This window comes from Carassius auratus, chromosome 16 (genome assembly GCF_003368295.1).
Source record: "Carassius auratus strain Wakin chromosome 16, ASM336829v1, whole genome shotgun sequence".
NCBI lineage: Eukaryota > Metazoa > Chordata > Actinopteri > Cypriniformes > Cyprinidae > Carassius > Carassius auratus.
The window spans coordinates 4,043,739-4,063,096 of NC_039258.1; the positions used below are offsets into that span (position 1 = coordinate 4,043,739).

At 41.7% G+C, this 19,358-nt stretch overlaps 1 protein-coding gene across 1 annotated transcript in view; it reads left to right on the forward strand.

Moving 5' to 3' along the window:
- Positions 1 to 13,367, forward strand: part of LOC113115788 (tripartite motif-containing protein 16-like) — a 66,159-nt gene extending 52,792 nt beyond the window's left edge. The window contains exons 2-6 of the mRNA XM_026283408.1: positions 10,148 to 10,243; positions 10,323 to 10,556; positions 11,071 to 11,230; positions 11,371 to 11,418; positions 11,643 to 13,367. Coding sequence (XP_026139193.1) covers positions 10,148 to 10,243; positions 10,323 to 10,556; positions 11,071 to 11,230; positions 11,371 to 11,418; positions 11,643 to 12,181 — 1,077 coding nt within the window. The 3' untranslated portion in view covers positions 12,182 to 13,367. The remainder of the gene's footprint in view (positions 1 to 10,147; positions 10,244 to 10,322; positions 10,557 to 11,070; positions 11,231 to 11,370; positions 11,419 to 11,642) is intronic.
- The last annotated feature ends 5,991 nt before the right edge of the window (positions 13,368 to 19,358 follow it).

Consider the following 19,358-nt stretch of genomic DNA (forward strand, 5'->3'; position numbering starts at 1 on the left):
ATAACCAAGTGATAAAGCTTGGCTTATTGAATATCAGATCCATTTCTACGAAAACACTTTTTGTAAATAATATGATAACTGATCATAATGTAGATGTGCTCTGTTTGACAGAAACCTGGCTAAAACCTGATGATTAAATTATTTTAAATTAGTCCACCCCCCAAGATTACTGTTAAGTGAAGTGAAGTGACATTCAGCCAACTATGGTGACCCATACTCAGAATTTGTGCTCTGCATTTAACCCATCCGAAATGCACACACACAGAGCAGTGAACACACAGACACACACCTTGTGAGCACACACCCGGAGCAGTGGGCAGCCATTTATGCTGCAGCGCCCGGGGAGCAGTTGGGGGTTCGATGCCTTGCTCAAGGGCACCTAAGTCGTGGTATTGAAGGTGGAGAGAGAGCTGTTCATGCACTATCCCCACCCACAATTCCGTCCGACCCAAGACTAGAACCTACAACCCTTCTATTGGGAGTCCAACCCTCTAACCATTAAGCCACGACTTCCCCTAGTTATAAACACGAGCCGCGTCTAAAAGGCAAAGGGGAAGGAGTTGCTTCAATTTATAACGTTTTCAGGATTTCTCAGAGGGCAGGCTTCAAGTATAACTCGTTTGAAGTAATGGTGCTACATATAACATTATACAGAAAAACAAATGTTAATGATAAATCCCCTGTTATGTTTGTACTGGCAACTGTATACAGGCCACCAGGCCACCATACAGACTTTATTAAAGAGTTTGGTGATTTTACATCCAAGTTAATTCTGGCTGCAGATAAAGTATTAATAGTTGGTGATTTTAATATCCATGTCGATAATGAAAAAGATGCATTGGGATCAGCATTTATAGACATTCTGAACTCTATTGGTGTTAGACAACATGTTTCAGGACCTACTCATTTTCAAAATCATACTCTAGATTTAATAATGTCACATGGAATTGATGTTGATAGTGTTGAAATTATTCAGCCAAGTGATGATATCTCAGATCATTATTTAGTTCTGTGCAAACTTCATATAGCCAAAATTGTAAATTCTACTTCTTGTTACAAGTATGGAAGAACCATCACTTCTACCACAAAAGACTGCTTTTTAAGTAATCTTCCTGATGTATCCAAATTCCTTAGCATATCCAAAACCTCAGAACAACTTGATGATGTAACAGAAACTATGGACTCTCTCTTTTTCTAGCACTTTAAATACAGTTGCTCCTTTACGCTTAAGGAAGGTTAAGGAAAACAGTTTGACACCATGGTGTAATAAGCATACTCGCACCCTAAAGAGAGCAGCCCGAAAAATGGAGCGCAGCTGGAAGAAAACAAAACTAGAGGTATTTCATATTACTTGGCGGGAAAGTAACATATCATACAGAAAAGCATTAAAAACTGCTAGATTTGATTACTTTTCTTCTCTTTTAGAAGAAAACAAACATAACCCCAGGTATTTATTCAATACAGTCGCTAAATTAATGAAAAATAATGCCTCAACAAGTGTTGACATTTCCAAATACCACAGCAGTAATGACTTTATGAACTACTTTACTTCTAAAATCGATACTATTAGAGATAAAATTGCAACCATTCAGCCGTCAGCTACAGTATCACATTAGACAGTGCACTATAGACCCCCTGAGGAACAGTTCCACTCATTCTCTACTATAGGAGAGGAAGAATTTGAAATATAAACTTGTTAAATCATCTAAACCAACAACATGTATGTTAGACCCTATACCATCTAAGCTCCTAAAAGAGGTGCTTCCAGAAGTCATAGGTCCTCTTCTGACTATTATTAATTCCTCATTGTCATAAGGATATGTCCCCAAAACCTTCAAACTGGCTGTTATTAAACCTCTCATAAAAAAACACAACTTGACCCCAAAGAACTTGCTAATTATAGACCAATCTCGAATCTCCCTTTTCTGTCCAAGATAATAGAAAAGGTGGTATCCTCACAATTATATTCCTTCTTAGAAAAAATGGTATATGTGAGGATTTCCAGTCAGGATTTAGACCGTATCATAGTACTGAGACTGCTCTCCTTAGAGTTACAAATGATCTGCTCTTATCATCTGATCGTGGGTGTATCTCTCTATTAGTTTTATTGGATCTTAGTGCTGCGTTTGACACAGTTGACCACAGCAATTTTTTTTTGCATACACTTGAACACTTTGTTGGCATCAGTGGAAGTGCATTAGCATGGTTTAAATCGTACTTATATGACCGCCATCAGTTCGTAGCAGTGAATGAAGATGTATCATATCGATCACAAGTGCAGTATGGAGTACCTCAAGGCTCAGTACTAGGTCCGCTACTCTTCACGCTTTATATGTTACCCTTGGGAGATATCATCCGGAAACATGGTGTTAGCTTTCACTGTTATGCTGATGATACTCAGCTCTATATTTCCTCGCGGCCTGGTGAAACACACCAATTTGAAAAACTAATGGAATGCATAGTCGATATAAAAAATTGGATGACGAGTAATTTCTTACTGCTAAATTCAGAAGAAACAGAGGTGTTAATTATAGGACCTAAAAACTCTGCTTGTAATAACCTAGAACACTGTCTAAGACTTGATGGTTGCTCTGTCTATTCTTCGTCATCAGTTAGGAACCTAGGTGTGCTATTTGATCGCAATCTTTCCTTAGAAAGCCACGTTTCTAGCATTTGTAAAACTGCATTTTTCCATCTTAAAAATATATCTAAATTCCGGCCTATGCTCTCAATGTCAAATGCAGAAATGTTAATCCATGCATTTATGACCTCAAGGTTAGATTATTGTAATGCTTTATTGGGTGGTTGTTCTGCACGCTTAGTAAACAAACTACAGCTAGTCCAAAATGCAGCAGCAAGAGTTCTTACTAGAACCAGGAAGTATGACCATATTAGCCCGGTCCTGTCATCGCTGCACTGGCTCCCTATCAAACATCGTATAGATTTTAAAATATTGCTTATTACTTATAAAGCCCTGAATGGTTTAGCACCTCAGTATTTGAATGAGCTCCTTTTACATTATACTCCTCTACGTCCATTACGTTCTCAAAACTCAGGCAATTTGATAATACCTAGAATATCATAATCAACTGCGGGCGGCAGATCCTTTTCCTATTTGGCTCCTAAACTCTGGAATAACCTACCTAACATTGTTCGGGAGGCAGACACACTCTTGCAGTTTAAATCTAGATTAAAGACCCATCTCTTTAACCTGGCATACACATAACATACTAATATGCTTTTAATATCCAAATCCGTTAAAGGATTTTTAGGCTGCATTAATTAGGTAAACCGGAACCGGAAACACTTCACATAACACCCTATGTACTTGCTACATCATTAAAAGGATGTCATCTACGCTAATATTTGTCTGTTTCTCTCACGTTCCGAGGTCACCGTGGCCACCAGATCCAGTCTGTATCCAGATCAGAGGGTCACTGCAGTCGCCCGGATCCAGTATGTATCCAGACCAGATGGTGGATCAGCACCTAGAAAGGACCTCTACATCCCTGAAAGACAGCGGAGAGCAGGACAACTAGAGCCCCAGATACAGATCCCGTGTAAAGACCTTGTCTCAGAGGACCACCAGGACAAGACCACAGGAAACAGATGATTCTTCTGCACAATCTGACTTTGCTGCAGCCTGGAATTGAACTACTGGTTTTGTCTGGTCAGAGGAGAACTGGCCCCCCAACTGAGCCTGGTTTCTCCCAAGGTTTTTTTCTCCATTCTGTCACCGATGGAGTTTCGGTTCCTTGCCGCTGTCGCCTCTGGCTTGCTTAGTTGGGGTCACTTCATCTACAGTGATATCATTGCCTTGATTGCAAATAAATGCACAGACACTGGATTGCACAACTGGAGGACCTCACTGCATTGGAACGGATGAGCCCTACCGGCCGATAGCGGAGGAGCAACGTGATTGGATAGCCCGACCAGGAGGGCCTGAGTTGCCTCGACTGGAATAGGTCATGGTGTTGGCATACGGGCCCTACTGGCTGATGAGCCCCTACTAGTCAGTGGGCAACCAGGGCAGATAACTGACCGAGAGGACCCATGAAGCCTCCAACTGGAGATCAAGACTCAGGAAGACGGACATGTAGGTCCTCTCAGTTGAGCAGATAAACAGGCTTTGGGCCGCTAACAAAGAGAACTCTTGTAACACCCGATGGGAGATCAATACACACGGCATCAGATGGATAAGACCTGTTTGTGGGCAGCAAGAAAAGAAAACCCAGCCAGGAGCACTCTCGCCGACATCTGACATGAGCACAATACTCAACGGCATCAGACGAGTAAGCCTCGCCAGTCGGGGAGCCGGAAGAGGAAAACCCGACTGCGCGGGCTCTCGCAGCATCTGATGGGAGATCAGCAGTGTTGGGTATAGTTACTTTGGTAAGTAGTTAGTTAGGTTACAACGTTACCATCAATTAAAAGTAATCAGTTATGATACAGCGTTACCTATTCATAAAAGTAACGCGTTAGAGTACTCATGCATTACCAAAAATTAAAAGCCGTTTGCAGCGGCTCACACATGACAGACACAGCCCCCGGCCCCTTTAAATGCACCTAGAAGTCGTGACTCCCGACAATGAATAACGTCAGTCATCCGACTAAATTAACACTGCAGGATAACAATAACAGGAAAGACAGTCAGCAATCGGCTATTCCACATGGCGTTTTATTTATTTATTATCACAGAACATATTATTAATCAAAATTCGCACCTAACGTTACCCAGCCCGGGTAGCCTAGGCTACTGTATATTATGAGCACCACAAGATAACTCCTGATTTTTCTTTAACTTTAAATAATGCAGTTATCAAAGTACAAGTATGCTTACTTGTAAACACAACCTTAAACAGGCTTGCAGATTTAAATCCATTTAGAAATGATGAACAACCAGCCAGCCAATGATCTAACAGAAATTAACAGCTGCCTGTCAAACAAAAATGATAACAAACCGAATTAAATCCTTCACTGCCACACAGGCAAATGACAAATCGCTTAATAGCCAAACTAATTATTATTAAAGTGTCACTCACAGTCACAAGCCTAAATTCGCTTTAACACAGTCCTCTTACATTTACTCTTCAAAGTAGTGATTAAAACGTAGCGTTAAATTTGAGGTAGAATTTTTGGCGGTCGACAGAAGCTTTTCACCAAAGCAGAGTGTGCATTTTACCGTTATGTTCTTTTCTTTTTCGTTGACAAATTGAAAATAATGTGCGTACTTCCATAAACCAAACGCTGTCCTCTCTGCTATCTTGCCGGGAGTTCGAAAAAAAAAACCCCACACAAACACAGGGTCAGGCGCAGGGCACAGACGCATCAAAGCCATTGACTTTACGATCACAGAGCTTCGGCTCCGCTGATACTGTACATCCGCAGGTGGCACAGTAGACCTAGGACTACTGTCTGACAAAAAGCAGGCTGCAGTTTTTCCTTTCCTTAAAATAACGGATTACTTTTTTAAAAAAAATAACGAAGTTACTGATTACTTACGCACGAAACTAACGCGTTAAGTTACAAATTTCAGGAAAAAAGTAATTAGAGTACTCTAACGTGTTACTTTGTAACGGGTTACCCACAACACTGGAGATCAGGACTCAGAACATCGAATGGGTAAGCCTCACCAGGTGGGGGGAAAAGATTTGGACAGAGTTTGGCGGGAGGTGGAGACTCTTGTCGTTGTACAGCGTGCACCGTCACCCGTCAAACAGGAATGAAAAGTTAGGTGGCCGTGAGACTCTCGCCGGCGTCTGATGGGAGGTAAATACTCAAGACATCAAACAGGAAAGCCTCTCCAAACGTAAGACAGAAAGGTAAAGTTCAATGGCCAGTATTTGGCCAGACAGTGAAGGAGGGTTTTTTTTTTTTTACGGAAAAGGCAAAGGTTGGCTCAACCGGGAGCACTCTTGCAGTGCCTGACAGGGGTTTAATACTAAGAACAATTTGGTTGTCTAAAGGATAGACATTATGAGGATTACTTGCACAATTGTTTAACAAATCCAATGAGCTGCTTCCGATATCAAGTCAGAAAATCTTGCAAAAAGGGCAGTCATTGTATTTGAAAAATTACTTTAATTAAATTTTTTTAAATGGTTGTTTTTACATTTTTGTCTGGTATATTTTCAATTTATTTGTAATACTTTTGTTCTTCTGTCAAGCACTTTAGTCAACCTGGGGGCTGTTGTAAATGCGCTATACAAATAAAATTGAAATTGAAATAAAAATAAAATAAAACAGCAGTTCAATTCCAGGCTGCAGCAAAGTCAGATTGTGCAGAAGAATGATCTGAATGTTACCTGATGATATCTCCCAAGGGTAACATGTAAAGCATGAAGAGTAATGGCCCTAGTACTGAGCCTTGAGGTACTCCATACTGCACATGTGATTGATATGATACCTCTTCATTCACTGCTACGAATTGATGGCGGTCATATAAGTATGATTAAAACCTTTCCAATGCACTTCCTTTCTAATGCACTTTGTCTATTCAAAAGAATGTTGTGGTAAATAGTGTTGAACACAGCACTAAGATCCAATATCACTAATAGAGAGATACACCATGATCAGATGATAAGAGCAGGTCATTTGTAACTCTAATGAGAGCACAATGAGTAGGTCCTGAAACATGTTGTCTAACACCAATAGAGTTCAAAATGTCTATAAATGCTGATCCCAATGCATTTTTCCCATTATCAACATGGATATTAAAATCACAAACTATTAAAACTTTATCTGCAGCCAGCACAAACTCGGATGTAAAATCATCAAACTCTTCAATAAAGTCTGTATGGTGGCCTGGTGGCCTGTATACAGTAGCCAGAACAAACATGACAGGGGATTTATAATTAACATTTGTTTCTCTGGATAATGTTATATGAAGCACCATTATTTTGGTAGTTATACTTGAAGCCTGGCCTGAGAAATCCTGAAAACATTGTTATAAATTGAAGCAACACCTCCCCCTTTACCTTTTGGACACGGCTCATGTTTAAAAAAGTAATCTTGGGGGGTGGACTCATTTAAAACAATGTAATCATCAGGTTTTAGCTGGGTTTCTGTCAAACAAAGCACACCTAGATTATGATCAGTGATCATATTATTTACAAAAAGTACTTTCGTAGAAAGGGATCTGATATTCAATAAGCCAAGCTTTATCATATGTTTATCCATATTGCATCTGTTTTTTATTTCATGAAACCTCAATTACTCTTAAATTGGTTTGGATATTTTAGTATTTTCTAGTCCGGGTCTCTATAGTGTGGTATCTAGGTGAGATAGTCTCTATGTGTTGAGAATTAACTGACCTGTGTGACGTGAAGTGGCTAGAGATGGTCGGTTTAGCCAGTCTGTCTGCTTCCTGACCTGGGCCCCAGTTAGTCAAGTATACACTCTAAGACTATGTGCCATATTTGAGGAAGGATGAAGACCATCTCTTTTCAACAGGTCAGGTCTGCCCCAAAAGCTCGTCCAATTGTCTATGAAACCTATGTTATTCTGCAGGCACCACTTAGATATCCAGCCATTAAGTGATGACAATCTGCTAAGAATCTCTTCACCACGGTAAGTAGGGAGGGGACCAAAGCATATTACAGTGTCTGACATCGTGCTTGCAAGTTCACACACCTCTTTAATGTTATTTTTTGTGGTCTCTGACTGGCGAAGTCAAACATCATTAGTGCCGGCATGAATAGCAATCTTACTGTATTTACATTTAGCATTAGCCAGCACTTTTAAATTTGTCAAGATGTCAGGAGCTCTGGCTCCCGGTAAACATTTGACTATGGTGGCTGGTGTCTGTATATTCACATTCTGTACATTAGAATCGCCAATAACTAGAGCACTTTCAACAGATTTTTCAGTGGGTGCATCACTGAGTGGGGAGAACCTGTTTAATGTTTTGATCGGAACAGAAGAGCGGCGTTCCACCTTCCACCTTCCACGACTACACTGCCTCACCCAGTTGCCCTGCTGCAGGGGCTTTGTTGCTGGAACCGAACAATGTACAGGAATCTCTGAGCTAGACGCATCCAAAGCCGTATCTAGAGCCCTCACATTCTTACTGTCCTCAATTAAAGTTTGGATGCGTGTCTCTAAGTCTGAAATCTTCTCTGTCAGCCTAACTATTTCCCTGCATTTATCACATGTGAATCCCTCATCTGCGACAGAGATAGATAAACTGTACATGTGGCAAGCAGTGCAAATAACAATAGCAGGAGAAGCCATTACTCACCGTGCTTGATGAAATATTACCACAGTTGTTTGATGTACTTGTGAAAAACTGGAGCGAAAGAGAGCAGAGGAGAAAAGAAAACAGTGATAGGTATGAATGGAAACGCTAATGACAAGCTAATGAATGCTAACGCCAATGCTGAATAAAGTCGTTATTTTTGGACCAAAATTTATTTTCAATGCTTTAACAAATTCTAACTGACCCTCTGATGTCACATGGACTACTTTGATTATGTTTTTATTACCTTTCTGGACATGGACAGTAGACCGCACATACATTTTCAATGGAGGGACAGAAAGCTCTCGGACTAAATCTAAAATATCTTAAACTGTGTTCTGAAGATGAACGGAGATCTTACAGGTTTGGAACGACATGAGGGTGAGTCATTAATGACATAATTTTAAGATTTGGGTGAACTAACCCTAACCCTTAGGAAAACAATCTGTCAATATTGCAAAATGAAAGTTAAAGGCAGTTCTTCATTGAATTCAGTGATGTCATCATCTCAGTTCAGTTTAAATAGTATCTGTGAAATCATTTGCAATCAAGTGAACGATATCGCTGTAAATGAAGTGTCCCCAACTAAGCAAGCCAGAGGCAACAGCGGCAAGGAACCGAAACTCCATCGGTGACAGAAAGGAGAAAAAAACTTTGGAGAAACCAGGCTCAGTTGGGGTCAGTTCTCCTCTGACCAGACGAAACCAGTAGTTCAATTCCAAACTGCAGCAAAGTCAGATTGTGCAGAAGAATCATCTGTTTCCTGTGATCAGTCAGCACTGACAAGCTACTACTAAATATATTGTAGAAGCGTAATTTCCTGTAAAGCTGCTTTGCAATCATTTTTATTGTGAACAGCACTATACAAATAAACTTGAGTTGAATTTAATATAATGAGGAAGAGGAACCTGCTTTACGGACTCACAAACACTGACAATGATTTACACAAGCACAGAAACAGGAAACAGGAAACAGGAAATACGTGAGTTCAAGGAAATAGACACTGAAGTTTAGTTGAGCTGTTGTGTGTTGTTTCTCTGTATTCATGCAGTAAAATGGCAGAAGCCAGAATTTTTCAGGATGAGTTCTTGTGTCCAGGGTGTCAGAATCTCCTGAAGGATCCAGTGACCATCCAGTGTGGACACAGTTACTGTAAGAGCTGTATTACAGACTGCTGGGATCAGGAGGATCAGACGAGAGTCTACAGCTGTCTTCAGTGCAGACAGAACTTCAGTCCAAGACCTGCTTTAGCTAGAAACACCATGCTGGCTGAAGTGGTTGAAAAACTGAAGAAGAGAAAACGTCCTGCTGACTGTGACGCTGGAGCTGGAGATGTGCAGTGTGATGTTTGTACTGGAAGAAAATACAAAGCCGTCAAGTCCTGTCTGATGTGTGTGAACTCTTACTGTCAGAATCATCTTGAACAACACGAGAGTTGGTTTAAAGGAAAGAGGCACAATTTGACTGATGCCACTGGACGACTGCAGGAGATGATCTGCCAGAAACATGAGAAGCTTCTTGAGGTTTTCTGTCGCACTGATCAGAAATGTATATGTATGCTGTGTACGATTGATGGACATAAAAACCATGACACTGTATCCGCTGCAGCACAGAGGACAGAGAATCAGGTATTAAAACTAGAGATCAAGTTAATACTCAGTGCAGTCGTCCAATAATCTGTTTATTTTCTTTGTAGAGCTGAAGCTTAATTACACAGAAACACTGTCCGTGTGAAGCTCTACGTCTGTCTCTCATTTTCATGATACTTAAGCTTACAGTGTGAAACATTCCTTAATATTTATGATAATTCATGTTTGATGATTTAAAAAAAAATAAACTTTTCTAAGATACATTGATGAGTTAGTGGCAGTAGTTTACTGTAAGATTCAGTATCATCTGTTTATCCTGTAGCACCAGCTGAAGGAGACACAGAAGACGCTCCAGCAGAGAATCCAGCAGAGAGAGAAAGATCTCCAGCAGCTGAGAGAGACTGTGGAGTCTCAGAAGGTGAGTCTGGAGAAGAAGAGAAGTTTGTCTCCGTCTCAGTTCAGACTCACTGAAGCTGAATCACTGTGTGTCCTAACAGCGCTCTGCACAGACAGCAGTGGAGGACAGTGAGAAGATCTTTACTGAGCTCATCCGCTCCATTGAAAGACGCTGCTCTGAGCTGATACGGCTGATCAGAGATCAGGAAAAGACTGCAGTGAGTCGAGCTGAAGAACGACTGGAGCGACTGGAGCAGGAGATCAATGATCTGAGGAGGAGAGACGCTGAGCTGGAGCAGCTTTCACACACACAGGATCACATCCAGTTCCTGCAGGTAACACAGATCTAGAAGAACAGGTTCATAGTGGACTTGAGCAGATCCTGCTGTGACTCACAGAGAAACATTTCATGAGTGTTTTATTATATAATCATCAGTCAAACTCTCATCTCATCATCTTTTGAAAATTGTGAAGTTTCAGCATCTCTAACCACTCTAAAGTTATAAATGATGGTCAATCTAATTGTAGCCTTGGAGCTTCTTTTGAATGAGACCAATGAGACTCCATTGATGTTCTTGAGCTGTTAGATGGACATGTATGTTCTTAGCAGAAATTTTATCACTCACAAAGTTTCCTAGAAAGTTGACATGTAGTATAAGTGAAAAAAGACTAGAATCTATAGCTCTGATGTGATTTAGTGAATATGAGAAGAATGATGCTGATGCTGTGAAATGTTGGATTGAGTTACTAAAGATCAGTCAAGTCTACAAGAGCCACACAAATCTGATGTTCCTGTAGGTTATTGGGTGAAGTGTGGAGCTGATGAGTTTTGATAACTGTGTTCTGTAGAGTTTCCAGTCTCCCTCAGCACTTCCTGAATCTACAGATGAAAATAAAGATCTCCTGAGTTCTCTCTTCTCTTCTGATGGTCTGAGAGAATCTGTCCATCAACTGAGAGACAAACTGGAGGATTTCTGCAAAGAGGAGCTCAAGAAGATCTCAGACAGAGGTAAAGACCTGGAGATTCATTTGCTCTCATAAACCAGTCCATCACCATCTCATATCATGGAGAACATCATATTAGAAATGTCTTAGGAATGGATGCAGTATCACCAGAATCACACTGTTCATGTCTGTTGATTTCTACAGTCACATTCACCAACACGGTTCCCAGAACCAGGGACAACTTCTTACAATGTAAGTCAATACAAAACAAGCAGAAAATCTCACTGATTGTGTCCATGTTCTTCCTGAAGGTGAAAGAATAGTTTTATAATTGATGATGCAAATGATGATTTGCACAGGATAATTGTTTATCCGTACTGAGACACTTATGATACAATGAACATGAAGAGTTCAGCTACATGAAAAGATCAAACAGATTCATAATTCCTGATTCTCATGTGTTTTATCTCCATCAGATTCCCATCAGCTCACTCTGGATCCAAACACAGCCCATAAAAACCTCTGTCTGTCCGAGAACAACAGAGTGATGATTCACACACACAGAGAGCAGTCGTATCCTGATCATCCAGACAGATTTGATGTGTATCGTCAGGTGTTGTGTAGAGAGAGTGTGTGTGGACGCTGTTACTGGGAGATTGAGTGGAGGGGAAATAATGGTGTGCGTATATCAGTGTCATATAGTAGCATCAACAGGAAGGTAGGTGTTGAGTGTTTGTTTGGATCTAATGATCAATCCTGGAGTTTGATTTGCACTCCCTCGAGGTACTCATTTTGGCACAATAAGACACACACTGTTCTCTCTGTGGAGTCCATCAGCAGTAGAATAGGAGTGTATGTAGATCACAGAGCAGGAACTCTGTCCTTCTACAGCGTCTCTGACACAATGAGTCTCATCCACACAGTCCAGACCACATTCACTCAGACGCTCTACCCTGGGTTTGGATTTGGACCTGGATCATCTGTGAAACTCATCCGTGTTGATGAATCAGATTAGATTGACAAGAGATTCTACCCGTAATGCTTTGATGCATGATAAATTAGTAACAGTGAGATATTATTAAGTCTTTCCTTTTCTCTTCATGACATTTATACTACAGTGAAATAACATGTATGCAAAATACTTATATAGGCAGTAAAATGCATGTGTGAGACCTGCTGAGTGACCGTGTGTTTCTGTGCTTATCTCAACCTCTGTTTGTGTTGATTTAGTTTTTGATGTAGTGTCAAACCTATCATTTTCTTATCACTATAATAAATCGAGCGCAGCGTCAGTTCAGTCAGGCCACGGAGGCAAGGCTGTGAACAGCTGATGCGGTCAGCTGTCAAATCGCTCCAATCACCACCTCTCTCCTATTAGACACGGGACCTATATATACGTGGCACTACGGCTTGGTAAGTATGCTCAACGGCTCGCAAATATTGCGATACAGCTTAAACAGCATGAGAATTAAGTTTATGTCATTCTTTACACTTCTTACTTGCTGCTTCCTGGTCATGGATACTTCGGACATCTTAGTACAAATCCTTTCCGAAGAATCTCCGGACGAAATCCCGGATCATGGCACGGAAGACATCGATCCAACCCTGCTAGTAAGACGCAGCTCCAGGATCGCAGCGAGGAATCCGTTTGCCATCACTGAATGGCCTATAGAAAGGATTTTGTCCACCTTATACACTCTGAACATGCAAGTGCCTCTGAATCTGGATCACGATCAGCTCCTGACTCTATTACAAGAAGTCAATCAAGACCCGCAGCCCCCATCCACCAACGTACCATCTTCTCTTCCCCGGTCTACCGGCCATAAAGCCACGGAAAAAAGAAAAAATATCTCCACCAATCAAGCGGATCCAACTCCAAAAAAAGGAAAAACAGCAAGTGCCTCTTTCGCTGCAGTACAAGGAGAAGACAAGATTCTATCAGCGCTGCTCTCAATTCAAGGAACCCTTTCCGCCATGGACAACAGGATCCAGGCGCTGGAATCACAGCGCTCTTCTCCTGCACCACAGGCGGGCATCTACGGACAGACTTCCAGCTTAACATCTAACCGCGCTATTTCCCCCGACTTAGCGCTTCCTAGTTGATCTCTCGGATCAGCGCTACCCGCCGCTTCCACTGGACTGCCCTTTTTCCCCCCAGCAGCTGCTGTCTCTCCTCATCTGCACGCTCAAATCCTGTCAGGTAACGACATTAACTTGGTTAAAATATTGCTATGTGCGGAAACTAATGAGAGAAGGATTGTGGATTGTGGAGACATATCTGTCATTCTTAAAGATAATGATCCAAGACTTACCAAAAGTTTAACCATGGCAGAATTCAATGTTGCTTTCGGAGTGTTCAGAGACATTATCTGTGAAGAGTATCCAGACAGGAGGAAGGAATTAGACACCTATTTAGCTATTATCTCGCATCTCGCTATGTCTTACGGAGGCACACTATTCTATGAATATCACAAATCTTTCTCATCCAAAGCCGCTATGTACATACACCGCTTCAATCAGAAACTGGACTGGTCCGTGGTCGATCTAGCTCTCATTATAGCACAATTTTATAGCACAATTGTTTTTATAGCACAATCCTATTCCATTATCATTTATAGCACAATTGTTTATACACTATTTATTTGCCAATTTGTAAATCTCTCTTTTTTTTTTTCTTTTTTTTTCTTTTTCTGTGTGTTGTTGTCTCTGTGTACTGGAAGCTTATGTCACTAAAACAAATTCCTTGTATGCGTAAGCATACTTGGCAATAAAGCTCTTTCTGATTCTGATCTGATTCTGATTAGCAGACACTTTACAGGCCATCGAGCATTGTCATGCTACCTCTGTAGTTAGTTTTCCCACTCAGCTTCTCTCTGCCCCAAGACCGCGTCATCCTACGATAGTGCTCCGGCGACAGGACAGGTGAAGCCTGGAAGACAAACCCCTGTTTGTTTCAATTTCAACGAGAATGTTTGTACTCGTTATAACTGTAAATATTTTCATGCTTGCCGCTACTGTGGGAACAGCCACCCGAGGTTTCCTTGTCCACGACGCACAAAATATTTAAAACAGAAATAAACACTCCAGTGAACACTAAAGAGCTATCCAAAGCTCTGGGAAGGCATCCAAATCGCTGTTTCGTTTCTTACCTCATTTTTGGGCTCATGCAGGGGTTTCTAGCCGGTCTTTCCAATATGCCAGCCTTCTCATTTATCTGTAAAAATCTCCAGTCAGCTATCAAAGATCCCCAGGCCGTAGACGATCTCATGGATAAAGAATTAGAGAAGGGGTACATGATCAGACCTTTTGATAAACCTCCTTTCAAATTGTTTCACATTAACCCTTTAGGATTCACAGTCAGGAAATATTTGGGCAAAAAACGCTTAATTATCGATTTATCCGCTCCCCACTCCACTGCAGGGGTTCCTAGCATTAACAGTTTAATTCCCTCTGAACCTTTTTCCCTGACTTATTCTACAGTGGATAACGCAATTAAACTCATTAAATTAGCCGGCAGAGGAGCATGGCTCAGCAAAGCAGATATCACCGACGCCTTCAAAATCATGCCCCTCAGTGGCACCTTTTCGGGGTCAGGTGGCGAGAAAAAATTTATTTTTCAGTAAGACTCACCTTCGGGTGTAAAAGCAGTCCAAAGATATTTGATACACTATCGGAAGCACTTTGCTGGATCCTGCTAAATAATTTCAAACTACCATTCGTTCTTCACCTGCTGGATGACTTACTGCTGATAGACTTTCCAGATGCCGACCCATCGCGCAGCATCAATTCCCTGGTCAAAGCATTCAATAAATTCGGCATTGCTCTCGCAGAGGAAAAAACAAAAGGCCCTTTTCACGTATTCAATTTCCTGGGCATCATGCTAGATTCAGTAAAAATGCAAGCGTCTCTTCCGCTAGACAAACTAGAAAGGATTAGAGGGTTCATTAGAACTTATTCCTGTTCACCTACCCTAACAAAAAGGGATCTTCTTTCCCTGTTGGGCCATCTCAATTTTGCCATGAGGATTATTCCCCAAGGTCGTTCCTTCATTTCCAGACTTTTAGACCTGTCTAAAACAGTAGAGAGTATGCATGCCACGGTTACGTTAGACGAAGGATGCAGGTCCGATTTAAAATTCTGGTCAAAACTATGCGACAATTGGAACGGTATTTCCTTTTTCTACGACGATGATATTGAATCTTCAGTTAAACTGCAGTTCTTCACTGACGCAGCTCCTTCCGTCGGGTTCGGGGGAATTTTTAATAATCAATGGTTCGCAGAAAGATGGCCAAAAGAACTTAAAGAACTGGCTCCCTCTATACAGTCGACAGCGCTTTTGGAAATATATCCTATAGTGATTGCTTGCTTATTATGGGCAGATCAATGGTCTAGAAAAAACATCCTCGTGTTTTGCGATAACGAAGCTGCAGTCAATATCATCAACAAGGGTCGCTCATCCGTGCCTTTCATTAACCGCTTTATCAGGCGTTTAACCTGGATCTCAATCATGAACAATTTTACTATTAAAGCTGCTCATATACCTGGGCTGGATAATAAAATAGCTGACTCTTTGTCTCGATTTAATTTCCAGGAATTCAGACGCCTGTGTCCGGGAGCTGCTCCTTCACGGCTGGGCTGCCCGAACTTCAGTCAAACAATCCTAGGATGAATACACTATTGAAAAAATATCTTAATTCGTCCGCACTCTACATGAGAGCAGGGCTGGCAAAAACAACACTCAAAACCTACGACTCGACGTGGTCGTCTTTTTCAGATTTCTGCAAAGCGTTCTCGGTGCCTAATCTTCCAGTTAACATACCAATCGTATGCGCCTTCATTACGCACTGCTTCGAATCCAGGAAACTTAAGCCTTCCACCATCAAGATATTAATATCAGGTATCCAATTTCACATTAGATGTTTAGATCCTTCCTCTCTAAGCCTGTTACAAAATCCTTCTATATGCCTTCTCCTCAACGGATTAAAAAAGGAAAGCCCAGCAATTCCTGACAAACGACTACCGCTCTCTCGCGCGCAGGTGCACACAATGGTAGATAAATTAAGATCAGGTCTGTTCACTCCGCACTCAAACCTGCTTTTAGAAGCAGCGTTCCTCACCATCTCTATGGATTTCTCAGAGGAGGGGAATTCACGATCAACTCCAAAAATTATTGACCCCTCTCACGATCTCACAATCGATGATATAACATTCCACACTGATCATTTCTCCATTTATCTGAAACATTCAAAAACAGACAGAGATCGTAACGGGAGTACCATTAGTATTTCTAAAACTAACGATGGATATTGCCCCCTCTTAGCTATGAACCGGCTGTTAAGCTCACGCAGTAAATCCTATCCTACAGATCCTCTTTTCATCACCGACAAAGGAGAAGCCATATCCAAGCCTTGGTTTGCCTCACGTCTCCGAACCACATGCCTACTTTGTGGCATGGACCCCGCGCTTTACACCAGACATTCTTTTCGCATAGGCGCGGCCACCACCGCAGCTTCCATAGTCTCCATACCCATGCTCAAAGCCATGAGTGGGTGGTCTTCTTCAGCGTATCAACGTTACATTAGGCCTACAGCACAGGACGTCATATCAGCACAAAAAGCCTTGAGCAACTCTAATTAAAAAAAAAAAAAAAAAATCAGGAAAAGGGGCTGCTGTTTTCTTTTGCCGCGATACCTGAGGGGGCCGCTGTTATCCCTCAAGCGAGGGACGAACTTCCCCTCAGAAGAAAGGGACCTGCTGTTCTCTCCAGCTGGAGAGAACACCCTTTGCTGCTTTAGTTGCGGGGGACCGCTGTTCATTCCACAGCAGAGGATGAACACCCCTGCTACTTTATTGGAGATGGAGAAGTTGAATGTGGAGGAGATATATATATATTAAAAAAAAAAAAAAAAAAAAAAAAAAAAAAAAGGGGCTGCTGTTTTCTCTTGCGGGAGATCACCCCTTGCCGCGATACCTGAGGGGGCCGCTGTTATCCCTCAAAGCGAGGGACGAACTCCCCCTCAGAAGAAAGGGACCTGCTGTTCTCTCCAGCTGGAGAGAACACCCTTTGCTGCTTAGGCTGCAGGGGACTGCTGTTCATTCTACAGCAGAGAATGAACACCCCTGCTACTTTAAATAAGAGGGGACTGCTATTCCTACCCCGCTTTTAGAGGAGAGAACACCCCTCTCCTACCATAGACGGCTTAAGGATTCTCTATAACATTATTATTCTCTTTTGCAGGAAGGAAAAAAGGAACGCTACTCTCCTACCACTCATACAAAGCTCAGGGACATGCTGCTCATTTGCGGTTCTCCCCCTGGAAAAATACCTTCGCTGCTATTACCAACTACCTTAATTATAGAGAGCCCGCTATTTTCTGCCTCATTAGAAGGGAGATACCCCTTCGCCAGTAGGGCACATTAAGATATCTCAATAACATGTCTTTTCTCTTGCAGGACTGGAACAGATTGGTTTTGGGGGTTCTTCATCAGGCAATAATACTTCTCATTATGTTTTGGGGGTTAATGTAAGAACCCCCATAAGGAACCATACCGCTAAAGATAAATTGTGTTCAATAAACTCAAGTAAACTTGCCAAAGTGGTTCCTGTCTGAAATCGAGCGCAGCGTCAGTTCAGTCAGGCCACGAGGCAAGGCTGTGAACAGCTGATGCGGTCAGCTGTCAAATCGCTCCAATCACCACCTCTCTCCTATTAGACACGGGACCTATATATAAGTGGCACTACGGCTTGGTAAGTATGCTCAACGGCTCGCAACCTCCCTCCCTCCCCATTATAAGCATGAGCACATTACTGCGCACCTTCTGGCTGTCGTCTTGTTTGTTTCAGATCACTAAGGCTTCCAAAAATCGTAGCTGGTATGGACCTCACCACTGCGAGTCACCCATCTTCATAAACAGGCTACAGGATAGACGTACCTCTGCCACATCCATATGATTATCACTGTTTTAAAGACTAATTGTTATGTATTTCTAAATTCATGGATCCGGGCGGTTAATGTTAAAGCTCTCGTATGTCAATTATTCTGGGAGTAAGAACCCCCATAAGGAACCATACCGCCAAAGATAAATTGTGTTCAATAAACTCAAGTAAACTTGCCAAAGTGGTTCCTGTCTGAATTACCTTTCAATTCAGATTATCACACACAGTCAATAAATAATTTTCATTATACACCTTATGGAGCTCCGGCCCTTGTGTTCTTTTGTTTTCTGGTGTCACGAGACGCTGTTTTTAATGTCACACATTTAATTATTGACTTTGAAATTTGTTTTAAAGGGGGGGGGGGTGAAATGCTATTTCATGCATACTGAGTTTTTTACACTGTTAAAGAGTTGGATTCCCATGCTAAACATGGACAAAGTTTCAAAAATTAAGTTGTACGTTTGAAGGAGTATTTTTGTTCCAAAAAAACCTCTTCAGGTTTGTCACAAGTTTCGGAAAGTTTTTTTCGAGTATGGCTCTGTGTGACGTTAGATGGAGCGGAATTTCCTTATATGGGTCATAAGGGCACTTCTGCCGGAAGAGCGCGCGCTCCCGTATAGAACAGCACTGAGAGCACAACAGGCATTCAAAGATCAGAGCGAGAGCGTCGCGAAAAGTCACAAAAGAAGTGTGTTTTTGGTTGCCAGGGCAAGACAACCCTGCACAGATTACCAAAAGAGAAACAGCATTAAGGGACCAGTGGATGGAGTTTATTTTTACAGAGCATCAACAGAGTTGTGCAAGTGTTTGTGTTTGTTCCCTGCATTTCGAAGATGCTTGTTGTACAAACAAGGCCCAGTTTGACGCCGGATTTGCACATTGTTTATTTCTTAAGGATAATGCAGTCCCAACGAAAAAGGGTCACAATCGTGTGTTGGAACCGGATGCGATGAGTAAAACTGCTTCAAATATCTCTGTGTTGTTAACTTAGCTATCGGCGCGTAAGCACATCAAGTAAACAACATGCGATGTTTTCATCAAACTGCACTTGTACAGCTTAAAAAAAAAAAAAAAAAAAAAAAAGACGAACCAAACCCACTAAGCAAATATATACAGTTTCAGTACATACCACATAGAGACGCCTTTGCTGATGCTGCTCTTGTTAAATTTCAGCCTCTGGATCTGTGTCGCAGCTTCCAAACGCTCTCAACACAAAAGCCTACTGGCGCTCGTGATTCTTTAGCACCGCCCACAA